The 17728-nt window shown below is 43.2% G+C and overlaps 1 protein-coding gene across 2 annotated transcripts in view; it reads right to left on the minus strand.

The window, feature by feature from the left end:
- Positions 1-17728, minus strand: part of LOC132381635 (ephrin type-B receptor 1) — a 653754-nt gene that overhangs the window by 117689 nt on the left and 518337 nt on the right. For both annotated transcript variants that reach the window (XM_059951218.1, XM_059951207.1), the window contains exon 6: positions 17326-17450. In XM_059951218.1, the coding sequence (XP_059807201.1) occupies positions 17326-17450 (125 nt within the window). The remainder of the gene's footprint in view (positions 1-17325; positions 17451-17728) is intronic.

The raw sequence follows: 17728 nt of genomic DNA on the forward strand, positions 1-17728 counted from the left end.
ATCACTAGCATGTGACATGAATTTTGTTAATTTAGCAGTAGCAGTTTAATGCAATACATAATCCAACAGAGAGAGAAAGAAAAATAAATAAAATGAAACATAATAAGTAAACAAATCAATTATGTATATTGAATAGATAATTTAAAAATGTGCAAAAACAGAAATACTGTACATTAAAAAAAGTGAGGAAGTGTCCAAAGCTTCGAGTCCATTTAGGAATCCGATGGCAGAGGGGAAAAACCTGAATTGCTGAGCGTGTGCCTTCAGGCTTCTGTACCTCTGGCCTGATGGTAACAGTGAGAAAAGGGCAAGCCCTGGGTGCTGGAGGTCTTTAATAATGGACACTGCCTTTCTGAGACACCACTCTTTAAAGATGTCCTGGGTACTTTGTAGGCTAGTACCCAAGATGGAACTGACTAGATTTACAACCTTCTGCAGCTTCTTTCGGTCCTATGCAGTAGCCCCTCCATACCAGACAGTGATGCAGCCTGTCAGAATGCTCTCCACAGTACAACTATAGAAGTTTTTGAGTGTATTTGTTGACATGCCAAATCTCTTCAAACTCCTAATGAAGTATAGCCGCTGTCTTGCCTTCTTTATGACTACATCAATATGTTGTGACCAAGCTAGATCCTCAGAGATCTTGACACCCAGGAACTTGAAGCTGTTCACTCTCTCCACTTCTGATCCCTCTATGAGGATTGGTATGTGTTCCTTCATCTTACCCTTCCTGAAGTCCACAATCAGCTCTTTCGTTTTACTGATGTTGAGTGCCAGGTTGTTGCTGTGGCACCATTCCACTATTTGGCATATCTCACTCCTGTATGCCCTCTCGTCACCACCTGAGATTCTACCAACATTGGTTATATCATCAGCAAATCTGTAGGTGGTATTTGAGCTAAGCCTAGCCACACAGTCATGCATATATAGAGAATAGAGCAGTGGGCTAAGCACACACCCCTGAGGTGCGCCAGTGTTGATCGTCAGCAAGGAGGATATGTTATCACCAATCCGCACAGACTATGGTCTTCCGGTTAGGAAGTCGAGGATCCAATTACTGAAGGAGGTACAGAGGTCCAGGTTCTGTAACTTCTCAATCAGGATTGTGGGAATGATGGTGTTGAATGCTGAGCTACAGTCGATGAACAGCATCCTGATATAGGTGTTTATACTTAATAGTGTCTTTATTACTATACATGCCTTTTCTATCTCCTGTTGTCATTTATATCCCAGATCTCAGCTACTGTTTGGAGGCCTGCATATAACTCCCAACAGGGTCTTTTTACTCTGGCTGTTTCTTAACTCTACCCTCAAAAATTCTACATCTTCCAATCCTTTGTCACCTCTCTATGTACCTTGTTTTGTGTTTTCCATAGTACTGCGAGGACTACAATTTAAAATCACTTCACCTCCCAAAAAAAACCAGATCTGAGGAATGAAAGCTTCACACAGCATGGAAACAGTCCTTTCTGCTCAGCTAATTCATGCTGATGTCTCATGCCATCTAGTAAAAAGGACCTGTCTGCCTGTATTTGGTCTCTAAACCTCTTCTATCCACGTACATATCTAGATAGTTTTTAAACATTGCCAATATGCCCTCCTCAACCACTATTTCTCGCAGCTCAGCCTAAACGTTAATCACCATTTGCATAAAAAAGCGGCCACTGATATCCCTTTTAAATCTCTCACCTCTGATCACAAATCTATTCCCTTCTTGTCTGTAGCATACCCTCTCCAGGTAATAGACTACTGTACATGCTTTTAGCCTGTCTAAACTCCTCATGATCATGTATACTTCTATCAGATCACCCTTCAATTTCCTACGTTCCAGTGAATAAAGCCTTAATCTCTGCAATCTGACCTTGTAACTCAGCCCCCCAAGTCCAGGCAACATCCTGGTAAATCTTTTCTGCACTCTTTCAAGTTTAATAACATTTTTCCTTGGGTACCAAGGTATAAAGTGTCTTTGACCCACTTCTCATCACTGATCTGCTGGGCAAAATGGCCTGGCTGGGTGTTACAAATACTAAGCTGCTTCTTTATACCTCTGTTTTATACCCCCTTGTTCAATCCCTTCCCACCTATGTTCGTAACACTTCTCACTCTTTGACTTTTCTCAATGCTTTTAAGTTCCCTGGCCCCCACCGCCTTATTTTCACCATGGACGTCCAGTTCCTATACACTGTACCTCCATCCACCATCAAGAAGGTCTCAAAGCTTTCCACTTCTTTTTGGATTCCAGACCTAACCAATTCCCCTCTATCACCACTCTCCTCCGTCTAGTCCTTACTCTCAATAATTTCTCCTTTGGCTCCTCCCACTTCCTCCAAACCAAGGGTGTAGCCATGGGCACCCATATGGATCCCAGCTATGCCTGCCGTTTTGTTGGCTTTGTGGAACAGTCCATGTTCCAAGGCTATACCGGTATCCATCCCCCTCTTTTCCTTTGCTACATCGACGACTGCATTGGCGCTGCCTCCTGCACATATGCTGAGCTCGTCGACTTCATTAACTTTGCCTCCAACATTCACCCTGCCCTCAAATTTACCTGGTCCATTTCAGACACCTCCCTCCCCTTTCTTGATCTTTCTGTCTCCATCTCTGGAGACGGACTATCTACTGATATCTACTATAAGCCTACAGACTCACAGCTACCTGGACTATTCCTCTTCCCACCCTGTCTCTTGCAAAAATGCCATTGCCTTCTCGCAATTCCTCGTCTCCGCTGCATCTGCTCTCAGGATGAGGTTTTTCATTCCAGGACGAAGGAGGAAAAAGACACGTTCAGGTGCTGTTCATAGACTTTAGTTCAGCATTCAACACAATCATCCCTCAGAAACTGACTGGAAAGCTGAGCCTACTGGGCCTGAACACCTCCCTCCCTCCCTCTGCAACTGGATCCTAGACTGACTCAGTCAGTCCGGATCGGGAGCAGCGTCTCCAACACCATCACACTGAACACGGGGGCCCCCAGGGCTGTGTGCTCAGTCCGCTGCTGTTCACTCTGCTGACCCATGACTGTGCTGCAACACACAGCTTGAACCACATCATCAAGTTTGCCAATGACACGACCGTGGTGGGTCTCATCAGCAAGAATGACGAGTCAGCTTACAGACGAGTCAGGAGGTGCAGGGGCTAATGGACTGGTGCAGAGCCAACAACCTGTCTCTTAATGTGAACAAAACAAAAGAGATGGTTGTTGACTTCAGGAGGGCACGGAGCGACCACTCCCTGCTGAACATCGACAGTTCCTCGGTAGAGATTGTAAAGAGCACCAAATTTCTTGGTGTTCACCTGACTGACAATCTCACCTGGTCCCTCAACACCAGGTCCATAGCAAAGAAAGCCCAGCAGTGTCTCTACTTTCTGTGAAGGCTGAGGAAAGTCCATCTCCCAACCTACCCCCCTCCATCCTCATCACATTCTGCAGGGGTTGTATTGAGAGTATCCTGAGCAGCTGCATCTCTGCCTGGTTCGGAAATTGCACCATCTCGGATTGCAAGACCCTGCAGCGGATAGTGAGGTCAGCTGAGAAGATCATCGGGGTCTCTCTTCTTGCCATCATGGGCATTTACACTACATGCTACATCCGCAAAGGAAACAGCATTATGAAGGACCCCATGCACCCCTCATACAATCTCTTCTCCCTTCTGCCATCTGGGAAAAGGTTCTGAAGCATTTGGGCTCTCACGACCAGACTATGTAACAGTTTCTTCTCCCAAGCTATCAGACCCCTCAATACCCAGAGTCTGGACTGACACCTTGCCCTACCGTCCTGTTTATTATTTATTGTAATGCCTGCACTTTGTGCACTTTATGCAGTCCAGTGTAGGTCTGTAGTCCAGTGTAGCTTCCTCTGTGTTGTGTTTTTTTACGTAGTTCAGTCTAGATTTTGTACTGTGTCATGTAACACCATGGTCCTGAAAACTGTTGTCTCATTTTTACTATGCACTGTACCAGCAGTTATGGTTGAAATGACAATAAAAGTGACGACTTGACTTGACTTGAGATGTCTTCCTTTATTAAAGAAAGGGGTTTCCTATCATCCACCATCAACTCTGCTCTCAAACACATCTCTCCCATTTCATCCACATCTGCTCTCACCCCATCCGCTTGCCACCCCAGTCGGGATAGGGTTGCCCTTGTCTTCACCTACCACCTCACCAGCCTCCGGGTCCAACGTATAATTCTCAGTAACTTCCGCCACCTCCAACGGGATCCCGCTACCAAGCATGTCTTTCCCTCCCCCCTTCTTTCCGCTTTCCACAGGGATTGCTCCCTACGTCACTCCCTTGTCCCCATCCCTTCCCTCCTGGCACTTATCCTTGTAAACGGAACAAGTGCTACACCTGCCCTTACATTTCCTCCCTCACCACCATTCAGGGCCCCAGACAGTCTTCCAGGTGAGGCGACACTTCACCTGTGAGTCGGCTGGTGTGGTACACTGTGTCCGGTGCTCCCGGTGTGGCCTTTTATATATTGGTGAGACCCGACGCAGACTGGGAGACCGTTTCACTGAACACCTACGCTCGGTCCGCCAGAGAAAGCAGGATCTCCCAGTGGCCACACATTTTAATTCCACATCCCATTCCCACTCTGATATGTCTGTCCATGGCCTTCTATACCATCAAGATGAAGCCACACTCAGGTTGGAGGAACAACACCCCCTTTTCTCTTCTCTCTCTGCCCATCACTCTTTGCCTGTTCTCCATCTCCCTCTGGAGCTCCCCTCCCCCTTTCTTTCTCCCGAGGCCTCCCGTTCCATGATCTTCTCCCTTCTTCAGCTCTGTATCCCTTTCGCCAATCACCTTTCTGGCTCTCAGCTTCACCCCACCCCCTCCGGTCTTCTCCTATCATTTCACATTTTCCCCTCCCCCTCCTACTTCCATATCTCTTACTATATTTCCTTTCAGTTAGTCCTGACGAAGGGTCTCAGCCCGAAACGTCGTCAGTGCTTCTCCCTATAGATGCTGCCTGGCCTGCTGTGTTCCACCAGCATTTTGTGTGTGTTGCTTGAATTTCCAGCATCTGCAGATTTCCTCGTGTTTGCCTCTTTACTTAGACGCCATCTTGGACGAATTACTTTAATTAAAAGTGCAACAGCAACAGTATGAATGACGGGGCAGAAATTCTGGGCCAGAATGATTAATTACACTTTGTCTTTGGTTTCAGTCGAGCCTTGCTTAATTAGAAACTAATTAGCCACTTAAGAATTAAACAGCTTATTAGGCCTTACACCAGCTGACTTGAAGCAGAAGTTTACACTTGCTGTACTTGTCAGCAATGGGAGTTAATGCAATTGCAGGTCAGCCAATCTAATGATAATGGAACGATTTCGTTCAGAACAGGGTTCCAAAGAAAATTATGTTCCCATTGCTCTCTGTAAGGAGTTTTTGTACGTTCTCCCTGTGACTGCCTGGGTTTTCTTTGGGTGCTCCAGGTTCCTCCCACACAACGCACAGTGTGGGCATGCTATGTTGGTGCTGAAAGCATGCTGACACTTGCAGGCTGTCCCCAACATGTCCTCGCACTTCGACTGTTGACTCAAAATGATGCATATCACCATGTTTCAATGTACATGTGACAAATAAAACTAATCTGATCAGAATCAGATTTAATGTCTCCAGCATGTCATAAAATTTGTTAACTTTGAAATGAAATAGATGATAAATATAGAAAAAAATTGAGTTACTTTAAATATATATATATATATACATACAAGTTAAAATAAGCAGTGCAGAATAACAGAAATTTAACAAGTACTGAGTTAGTGTTCATGGGATCAATGTCCATTTAGAAATCAGATGGCAGAAGGAAGAAATTGTTCCTGATTCACTGAGAGTGTGCCTTCAGGCATCTGCACCTCCTTCCTGATGGTAACAGTATGAAGAGGGCTTGTCCTGGATGGTGGGGATGATGGCTGCCGCCTTCTTAAGGCACTGCTCCTTAAAGATGTCTTGAATACTACAGAGGCTGGAACCCATGACAGAGTGAACTAATTTAACAAGCTTCTGCAATTTACTTCAATCTGGTGCAGTAGCCCCCCTCCTCCCCCCACCCCCGCGCACCAGACGGTGATGCAGCCAGTCAGAATGCTCTCCATGGTACATTTATCGAAGTTTTCGAGTGTTTTAGTTGACAAAACAAATCTCCTAATCTAGTTTAGGGTGTATATTTCCCTTTTTGTTTACTGATTTGCACTCTAGAAAGATTGGCCGAGGATTGAAATTGTTGGTATTCTGTTGCAGGGTATTGCAACCACACCCACTGCACAACCATGTTACAAAGTGATGACTGTAACACAAATTACAGCAGCAATTACAGGATTGATGCATCAATAGAAGAAGCAATTCAGATCTAAGTACTGACCAACTTCAATCCCAGGAAGCTACAACAATGAGACAGGACAACCAGCCTCTCATTTTTCTGAACCTTTGAAAGAGCTTTCTGTTTAGTCCTCCTCCCCTGCTCTTTTTTTTTCTGTAGCCCTTTGTTACCTTTCAGCTATTTATCCACTTCAGTTCTGAAAGTTATTACTGAATTTGCCATTTACCACACTTTTGGGTCATGACAAATGATGACACTTCAAATTAAATTAATCTAATTAACCTTTGCTTTGCTTCTATTTACATAGGATTTGGCTAACTTTCTGAATACTTCCAGTACTCTCAGATGTTATTCAAAACAAACAATGGTCTGGTACTTCTCCTCACTACCCACCCTTCGGCATTCCTAAGAAATGTTTTCTCTGTTTCGTCTTTCACTGACATTGCTACCAGTGCAGCTGAGACCAGAAAGGGTCTTTTAAACCTTAGAAAGAGGAAAAAAAGACAGCAAATCAAAAAGATAGCACTTTCTATAAGGAGCCTATTCAGGCATATCCTGAAATGACATCCTGGGTCTATGAAGACAATTATTCCAGTGGAATTTGGACCCATTGTCATCCCAGAAGAATCCGAAGTAATAAGATTCACAAATTTAATAAAAACACCCACAGTTTAGAAAAAAAGGGATGGTGAAGAATTATGTTCACTGACGGTGAGATTGAAGTGGCATACGTAGACAACAGTGGCTGGATGGGTTGAAGAGAGCTATCTCTGTGCTGAGAGCTCAAATTAGTTTCTGAAGGAAAGTGAAAATACAGCATTTGAATGAAGACTTTGTTGTCATTGCCATTAAAAGTCAACCACTCTTGAGAAGTACAGAATGAAAATGCAGTTGCAAATTACCAGCATATTTGAAATGGCTGTAATTCCTTAATAACTGGCATTTTAAGCCATTATGTTCACTCTGCAGGAAGTACGAATAGTTTCCTCAACTGTTAGACATCAAAAGATGCAGAAGTAAATTTGATGGGAAAATTTTATTCAAAAAGAACAAAAAAAAACACTGTGGATAACATTTAGATCACTACTTCTGCCAACGGCATTCTCAGAGTGCACATTTGGAATCGATGCGCTAAAAGACAATATTTCATGAGCCTTTCCATTTGGGGTGAGGTAATCTCCGGACATACCACATGGATACAATGAACCACTGGAACTTCACTTGCTTACGTTCACTGATACCATGAGGAAGGGAGGGAAGGCTTGACCTTACATTGCTAAAACACTTAGCAGAAATTCCCAACACCTTCATGAGCATAACATTTACCAGTAAGGGGATTTTCTGGAGGGAACTGTTCTTGTGCTGTCTTTACGACAGTTATTTAGTTTATAATATTTTCGCTTAGTAATTCATTTTATAGTATTTTCTAGTTAGAATTAGAAGTGTTTAAAGTATATTCATTGCATGTAAAATATACCAGCATGCGTTCAGTGTACATCAAGAAACCCGAACTAGCCTTAAGCAAAGCGTGGGAGAGACTTCGGGAGGACTATGGGTCCCCCGAAACTATTGAAGCGGCGCTATATCGACGTCTGGAAAACTTTCCTAAGGTGTCAGCCAAAGATCACATTAAGTTAAGAGAATTCAGAGATTTACTCATGGAGATCCAAGGCGCCAAAGAAGATAGCTACTCAGCTGGTCTAGTATACCTAGATACCCCATCCGGGATTAGACAAGTCGTGGACAAACTTCCTTTTGGGCTGCAGGACAGGTGGCTGTCCGTTGCTTTAGATTACAAGGAAGAGCACGATGATCAACCACCTCCCTTTGAGCTCCTCACTAGGTTTGTGTGCAGGGAGGCGAAGAAGTGAAACGACCCTAGCCTCGTGGGTCCAGGAAGCAGTATGATTTACACCAAGCCAAGTAGATCCTCTTCGAATGTTTTCAACATTGATAAACCCGTCTCAGTGCTCAAGACTGAAGCCCTTACAACTAGCAACGACCCTAGCAAGTATTGTCCATTGCATAACAAACCTCACCCCCTCAAAGGATGCAGAGTGTTTAGGGAAAAACCCCTTGAAGAGAGGACGGCCCTTCTCAAGGAGAAAAGAATATGTTTTAGATGCTGTTCCTCAACCTCTCACCTCGCCAGAGAGTGTACGATCGCCGTGAAGTGTCCGGAATGTGATAGCACTGATCACGTCGGGGCCATGCATTCTGGCCTGTCACCGCAAACCGACAGCGCTCCTTCACCCCCACAACAGGACGGCGGGGAGGGAGAGGCTCACTCTAGGTCAACAGTTGTCAGCACGAACTGTACAGAAGTTTGCGGTCAAGCTCAGTCAAGCCGTTCTTGTTCCAAGATCTGCCTCACTAAGGTGTACCCTAAAGGAGCCAAAGAAGGCCATCAAAGCCTATGTGATTCTGGACGATCAGAGCAATCGCTCACTAGTCAGTCCAGAGTTCTTTAAATTGTTCAACATTGAGAGTGAGCGGTTCCCATACTACCTCAAAACTTGCTCAGGCAACATGGAAACCCAAGGAAGGAAGGCAGAAGGCATCCAGATCGAGTCCCTGGATGGTAGAGTCGTCATCTGTCTCCCTCCGCTCATCATGAATAACCGCACTGAGATCCCGAGACCAAGTGCGGCGCTACACCAGCCACATCTCCACCACATCGCCAAACACATCCCAGAACTGGATCCAAAAGTGGAAATACTCCTGCTACTAGGAAGAGATGTAATCCAGGTACACAAGGTTAGGCAGCAGGTCAATGGACCACACGATGCCCCCTTCGCGCAACGCTTGGATCTAGGCTGGGTGGTGATAGGAGGGGTTAGTCAATGGAGCAGGTAAACTCTCCCTGTATACTGCACCTTAATGTAATGTAGTTATAGTCACCTTTACGAGTATTTACAATTGAAATGTGATATTAAGGAAGGAACAAATACTGTATCAATCTAGTATTGTTTTATCAACAGTTTTCACCATATGTTAACGTGAAGAGTGAACAGTAAATGGTTAATCTTACTGCGATCTGGTTTCATTGACTGGTTTATCTCGACGTTGAATTCGGCGTTATTAGTACACGCGAAGGAGAACGTTACAGTGAAAAAGCGTTGCTCTCACTGTGATTTCTCATGCCTGCAAAACAACTTCTGCTCAGGTGTGCCTCGAAGACGTACACAAACCGATGGTTAACACACTCAAGACCAATGTACTAGAGAGTGGCCGCCATTCAATCTTTCAACCCTGCCCGAGTGTCCCGTGCATTAAGGAAGCACAACAAGATGTTAACAAGCGTAAAGTAACCGACGAGACGCTAGGTCAGTCAGTTTTCGTTCAAACCGAGCACGGAAGTAAACTTGCACAATCAGCTCAAGATGCCATTTCTTTAAAAACAAAGGACACCAAGGTCTTCAGAGATGAAGGAAATAATGGGGTTGCCCCATTGCCTTTCAGAGAACTGCGCCAGCGCTCACCAGATAACAAAGAGCAGGCAGTCAAACGGTTCACGTCCTTACAGAAAACACGGAAAAGGAAACCTGAGATGCAGCAATGCACCCGATTGACCCACGAGGTACTGTGCACCCTAATGGCAGAGGTCACAGCCATTATAAACGCACGATCACTCCTACCTGTGTCTTCTGACCCAGAAAACCCCTTCATACTTTCGCCATCAATGCTCCTTACACAGAAGGCAGGAGCACCTCCTCCACCAGGAGACTTCTCAGACAAGGATTTGTACACAAAGCAATGGAGACAAGTCCAGGCTCTGGCAAATCAGCTCTGGTCTCGCTGGAGACAAAAATATCTACCTTTGTTGCAACAGAGACAAAAGTGGACAGAACCCCACAGGAATCTTCAAGTTGGAGACTTAGTCCTGCTCAGGGACAAGCAAATCGCCCGCAACAGCTGGCCAATGGCCAGAATCACTGCTACATTCCCTAGCGGGGATGGACATGTCAGGAAGATCGAATTGAAGACTACCGACCAAGGCGATGTGAAAATTTACCAAGGGCCAGTTACAGAAGTTATTCTATTTCTACCCAATGACTGATTAAGAGACTAAGTTTTATACTCTGCTCATTGTGACCTTACGAAGGTCAAGCGGGGAGTGTGCTGTCTTTACGACAGTTATTTAGTTTATAATATTTTCGCTTAGTAATTCATTTTATAGTATTTTCTAGTTAGAATTAGAAGTGTTTAAAGTATATTCATTGCATGTAAAATATATCGGCATGCGATGACGTCACATCCGGTTTCGCCGCGTCTTGTGGGAAAGTACCGGTTTGAAATTAACGCGAGGGTGGGGGCTCACCACGAGGCACACCTGAGCAGAAGTTGTTTTGCAGGCATGAGAAATCACAGTGAGAGCAACGCTGTAATAGATAATCGATATATTGAACTAAGATGTTAATGCCGATCCTGTTAGAAGTAACGACGGTCGATATGTTTATGCTTTCGTTAGTTAAAGAGTTGCGGATAGTTTGCATGGAAGTGTATTTAAAGTAGTCAATGGAGCAGGTAAACTCTCCCTGTATACTGCACCTTAGTGTAATGTAGTTATAGTCACCTTTACGAGTATTTACAATTGAAATGTGATATTAAGGAACAAATACTGTATCAATCTTGTATTGTTTTATCAACAGTTTTCACCATATGTTAACGTGAAGAGTGAACAGTAAATGGTTAATCTTACTGCGATCTGGTTTCATTGACTGGTTTATCTCAACATTGAATTTGGCGTTATTAGTACACGCGAAGGAGAACGTTACAGTTCTGCTTGAGTCCTCTGCCAGATTGACCAGAGACAAACATGAACACTTATTCACAGACAAGTTGTGAGAATTTCTAAGAACTCCAAGAGGTCTTTCTTTCTTGCTTCTGCAACAAAATTTTCATGGAACCTTAAATGCCCTCTTAATTTACTCCTATGCAGGAGCCAGAGGTAATTAAGAGTAAGCAACTGTCTGAAAAGGGGGGCGACTGGATAACCTGATTTCATAACCAGTGAAGGCTTGACCCAATAACTAGCAATTCCATAACCAGTTGATGGTCACAGTAAAAGTATCAGAAATTAGTTATTGATACATGCATCCTAGCAGAGAAAGGCTGTGCTCTGAAACCACTTTCCAACTAACTTTAGCACCACACTTATCAATTTTGTTCAGAAAGGTTAAGGGTATTCACCACTGGCTCTCTGAATGACGCAGTTTAGCATATCCCTGAGCCCTCAATGTTAATCCAGCTCAAAATGATTGGTTGAGAGGTTCCTCTGATCTCTGTCAACTGGAAAATGACTTTAGGGCACTCACAACCCAATTTTAAAGATTAAATTGTGCCTCAGAATATCAGTATCTCTTGGGACTCTCAGAATGGCGGCTACATAAAAGGTGAAATATTGTGCTGCATCTGTTCTAGATAGAATTAAAAAGCAATCACAAAACTAGGCAAAGCTTTACGCTCCATTGGATCTACACTTTATGAGTGCATCAGATAACAAACTCTGTTCCCAGACATTTGACACTTTATCAAATACCTTTTGAGAGTCCAAATACACAATATCACTCTTACTATCCTCAATGACCTGTCAATTGTGTTCAGCAGATGTGATTTGCATTTAAAAGTTGAAATATTGCCCAATCTAACTTTAGGAAATAGTTAGGAAATTGATGAAAGGCCAAAAAGTTAAACTAGCGCAAGGGCAATGAGAAGACAGATTAGGAGGAATTTCTTTAGTGAATGTATGTCTTTTGGGAGAATGACTTACTTTAGCGGATAGAATGGAAAGTGTCAAAACCCAAGATATCTTTTAAGAGAAAACTGAACGAATTTCTCAGCATGCGAGTTAATTGTGGAGATACTCTCCATTTATTTGGTGAAATGTCGCTACATCAACACTTGTGGCACAGTAGGTAGAGCTGTTGTCTCCCAGAGCCAGAAGCTTGGGTTCAATGCTAACTTCTGGTGCTGTCTGTGTGGAGTAGGCATGTTCTCTGATATTTTGTTAGTTTCCAACCATATCCAAAAACATGCATGTTGTCAGGTTATATAAGCACTTTATAGTGCAGGTGTTCTGTGGGTAGAATTGTGTGGGTTGTGTGTGTGGATAAAATAGGAGAGTGAATTAAATAGAATTAGAGTGGGTTTAGTGTAAATTAATGTGGGCCTGGTGAGCCCAAGGGCCTGTTTTCATGCTGCATGACTCTAAATACTTGATAAACGAGACACCACCCAGAACAAAGCTATCCTCTTGATTCACATTTCACTTATAGCTTTTTAATTTGAATTCTGTCCCATCATATGGACAACACTGACATGTATCACCCATTACCCTTGTGAAGATAGTGAGGGGCTCACCTTCCTTAAACTCCAAATGGGTACGGCAAGAATGCTTGAAGTTTGGGATTTCAAACCAGCGATGATGAAGAAGAGGGTGTAACCTCCCCAGATTACAAACACATGATTTATGTACATAAGAACATATGTTTGGGAGACTGGCAGGATATGTTTGCTGCCTACTGCAGGGCTACCTGCAACTTCTGCTGCCTGTGGACTATGTTGACGACTACATTTCTTGACTCGCAAACTGGTTGGATTATTAACAATTTGCAGGAACAGAGCCAAGCCATAGCCTATGGAGTAGCTGTGTGTATATTTCTCCAACAGCACATGGGGTGAACTTGCAGGCAATGTGTTTCTATCAATCTACAGTCTTTATCCTTTAAGATGGAAGGAACTACAGGTTTCAAAGATGCTGCCATCATAGTCTTGGTGAATTTCTGCAAATTAAATGCAAGTCACAGCTTTTGCCTCTTTCATTCCATCTGATTAAACAACCGGAGAAAGAAATCCTACTTAATTTGTCTTCCTACTCTCCTTGGCAACCATCTTAAGCCAACGCTACAACCAGGGGAAATGATCACCCTATCAATATTCTTGTTAATTATGAAAGATTCAATGAAGTGGGACAGTTAAACAGCCAGTGTCTTTGTGGCCATCCCCTCAGCAACAGGTATACTACTCTGGATACTGTTCGGGGAGGGAGGGTGAACTAGCAAAGGAAAGTCACAGCAGTCAGGTCCCTGGCACTGAGTCTGGCTCTGTGGCTCAGAAAGGAAAAGGGTAGAAGAGGCAGGTTGTGGAGAAGGGGGGTTTTGTTAGGGGAACAGAAAGGAGGTTCTGTGGATGAGAAAGAGATTCCCGGATAGTATGTTGCCTCCCGGGTGCCAGCATCCAGGTATCTTGAATTGAGTGTTCAGCATTCTTTGAGAGGATGAGCAGCCAGGGGTCATGGTCCATGTGGGTACCAATGATATAGGTAGGAAGAGTGATGAGTTTCTGCAAAGTGATTTTAGAGAGCTGTCTGCAAGATTAAAGGGCAGCACTTCCAGCGTAGAGATCTCAAGATTGCTACCTGTGCCACATGCTAGTGAGGCCAGAAATATGAAGATCATTCAGTTTAACATGTGGCTAAGGAGTTCGTGTAGGAGGGAGGGCCCCAAATTTTTGGATAACCGGATTGGTCTTTTGGAAGATCAGAATGGTAGTCCATACATGGAGCCAAAAGAGATGAAGGAGATCTGAAATGAATTTTTTGCATCTGTATTTATTCGGGAGACTGACACAGAGTCTATAGAAGCAAGGTCATAAATCTTACACATATTACAGAAAAGGAGGCAAATTAGTGTGGATAAACCCCAGGCTTGCACCTTGTGGGAGGAAAGTGCAGAAATTGTGGGGCCCTAGCAGACATATTTAAAACATCCTTTGTACAAGCTGAGGTACCAGAGGTTTGGAGGATAGCTAATGTTGTTTTACTTTTTAAGAAAGGCTCTAAAAATAAACCAGGAAATTATAGGCTGGTAAGCCAGACATCAGTAGAAACATAAAAAACCTACAGCACAATACAGGCCCTTCGGCTCACAAAGGTGTGTCGAACACATCCTTACCTTAGAACTACCTAGGCTTACCCATAGCCCTCTATTTTTCTAAGCTCCATGTATCCATCCAGGAGTCTCTTAAAAGATCCTATTGTTTTTGCCTCCACCACCGCCACCGTCAGCCCATTCCATGCACTCACTACTCTCTGTGTAAAAAAAAACTTACCCCTGACATCTCCTCTGTACCTACTTCCAAGCACCTTAAAACTATGCCCTCTCGTGCTAGCCATTTCAGCTATTACAAGGTATTCTACGGGACCAGATATATGAGTAGACGAATAAACATGAACTGATTAGGAATAATTAGCATGGCTTTGTGCATATGTAACGCACTGTAAGGTTTCACTGCTAACGTAATGGCTTCTTTGTAATGTTCCCTGTTGAGATAACAGTTTCTCTGTAGCAGCAATGTTAGGGTTATGGCTGGAGATAATGGGATGCATGTTAGCCAATCGGAGCTTGTTGCTTTGTCTTGTGTATCTGGAAGGATGTTTTCTTGCAGTCTTTTGTCAAGGAGAGATGAAGAGGGAAGACACGTGTAGAGACCACCGGACGGAGTGGACTGGGATCTGTGGGTCTGAAGGTCGGCAACGCTTGGAGGAGACCGATGGTGGAAGAATGACACTGAGTGAGCTCCAACGTGATTTTGTCTTGACCTTGGGCCCTTTTGTTTTGTTTATTTTCATTATTAACCCTATATTCAGATTAAGATTCATGAAGTTCTATCATTTAATTGCATATGGTGTACTGTCTGATATTTTGTGTTGTGAGTTTGTAACTGGGGTTAAGTTACACAGCATTCACACAAATGTGATTACCCAGTTTGGCAGGGCCGAAGGCTGATTCCCCTAGACGAACGCAAGCTGGGCGAAACAGAGGGTTACACGTAGTAAGTCATACCTAACGAAGCTTATAGAGGAACCAACCTTATACCAGGAAAGTGGATGAAGGCAAGGCAGTGGATGTTGTCTACATCGACTTTAGTAAGGCATTTGACAAGGCCCTGCATGGGAGGTCAGTCAAAAAGGTTCAGTTGCTTGGCATTCAAGATGAGGTAGTAAATTGGATTAGATATTGGCTTTGTGAGAGAGCCAGAAAGCAGTAGTAGATGGTTGGCTCTCTGACTCGAGACCTGTGACTAGTGGTGTGCTGCAGGGATCAATGCTGGGTCTGCTGTTGTTTGTCATCTGTATCAATGATCCGGGTGATAATGGATCAGCGAATGCATGGATGATATCAAGATTAGGGGTGTAGTGGACAGCAAGAAAGACTATCATGGGATCTGAATCAGTGGGAAAATGGGCTGGACAATGGCAGAAGGAATTAAATGCAGACAAATACGAGTTGTTACTTTTCAGTAGGACCAACCAGGGTAGGTATTACACAGTGAACAGTAGGGCACTGAGGAGTGTGGTAGAATAAAAGGATCTGGAAATACAGGTGCATAATTCATTGAAAGTGATGGCACAGGTAGATAGGGTCATAAAGAAAGGTTTGGAACTTTGGCCTTCAAAGTACTGAGTACATGAGAAGGGATGTTATGATGAAGTTGTATAAGACATCGGAGATTCCTTATTTAGAATATTAAGTGTAGTTTTGGTCAATTACCAAAGATGTAAATGAAGTTGAACAAGTGCATAGAAAATTTACAAGAACATTTCCAGGTCTGGAAGACCCGAGTTATAAGGAAAGATTGATTAGGTTAGGACTTCATTCCTTAGAACATCGAAGATTGAGAGGAGATTTAATAGACATATACAAAGTTATGAGGCGTATAGTTAGGGTAAAGCTTTTTCCATTGAAGTTGGGTGAGACTACAACCAGAGATCATGGGTTCAGTGTGAAAAGTGAAAAGTTTAAGGGGAACATGAGGTTTTCATCTTCTTCACTTAGAAGGTCGTGAGAGTGTGGAACGAGCTGCCACTGCAAGTGGTGCATGTGAGCTCAATTTCAACCTTTAACACAAGTTCGGAAAGGCACATGGATGGTTGGGGTATGGAGGGCTATGGTCTGGATGCAGATTGATGGGAGTAGGTAGGTTAAATGTGTTGGTATGGACTAGACTGGCTGAAGGGCTTATTTCTGTGCTGTACTTTTCAAAAATCTTTTTACATTTTATTATATCTGGTGAAAATTGTACTAGGATTTCTAATCACTTTTCATAACACTGTTTCACCTTCCTCTGCAACTGGATCCTTGACTTCCTGACTGGGAGACCACAGTCAGTGGAAATTGGAAATAACATCTCCTCCTTGCTGACAATTGACACTGGTGCACCTCAAGGATGTGTGCTTAGCCCACTGCTCCACTCTCTCTACACCCACGACTGGATAGCTAGACACAGTTGAAACATCATCTATAAATTTGTCGACTATTTTTGGTAGATGGTCTGTGACCAAAGACACTGGCAAAATTCTACTGATGTGCCATGGAGAGCTTCTAACTAGAGGGGTAACTGTGCAGGATTGGAAGAAGGTGTAAGAAGTTGTAAACCCAGCCAGCTCCATCTTGGGCATTAGCCTCCCCAGCAAAAGGTCATGCTTCAAAAAAGTGGCATCGATCATTAAGCACCCCTTCACCCATACACTCTTCTCATTGCTTCCATTAAGGAGGAAATACAGGAGGTTCTAGACACACATTCAATGTGTCAAGAACAACAACTTCTCCTCTGCCATCAGATTTCTGAATGGAGAACAAACACTTCCTTAGTATTTCCCCCTTTTCTACTTATTTAATTGTTTTCACATATACTTTTTATTGTAAGTTATAGTTTTTATCATCTATTGCAATGTACTACTGCCACAAAAACAACAAATTTCACGACTTATGCCAGTGATATTAAACCTGTTCCTGATTCACAACATAATGATCCTTATAATTTACATTGCAACTGTAGTTAATGTCTGTTTCTGACCTGAGATCTTCACTTTTATATAAGGTGTTCTCAAAATCCCATTGAATGCTTTACTCAGAATACACCAATAAAATCTTCTGGCAAAAGGAGCAGTGGCAACTACAATATAACAGAGAGCCAGGATCTACATCTCTGTACCTTTTCATAGAATCGCAACTCGTAATCCAGGATGATTCCATTTGGTTGATCGGGCTGTGGCCAGGAGAGTGTGATGCTACTCATTGTGGAGCCCACCTGATGCATGATGGGGACGGTCGAGGGTGCTGCAAAAAAAAACCAGACAAAAAGAAGATTACCCTATGTTGCCTTGCAAACATTTTAAAGTAACATGAATTCCGGACCTGCAAATACAGGTCTGGAGTTCAAACAAAGTCAAGTTCCTGTTTACCACACATTTTTGTGGAAAAAAATGGTTGTGTATTTAATATTTCAGTAATATTGTTTTGTTTGATTAAGCATTCTTGTTTGTTTAAATGATTAATTATGGGTTTTATATATACAAATGGCAACTATATCATGCGTGCATGTCTCATCAAAAATA

This window comes from Hypanus sabinus, chromosome 2 (genome assembly GCF_030144855.1).
Source record: "Hypanus sabinus isolate sHypSab1 chromosome 2, sHypSab1.hap1, whole genome shotgun sequence".
In the NCBI taxonomy this organism is placed as follows: domain Eukaryota; kingdom Metazoa; phylum Chordata; class Chondrichthyes; order Myliobatiformes; family Dasyatidae; genus Hypanus; species Hypanus sabinus.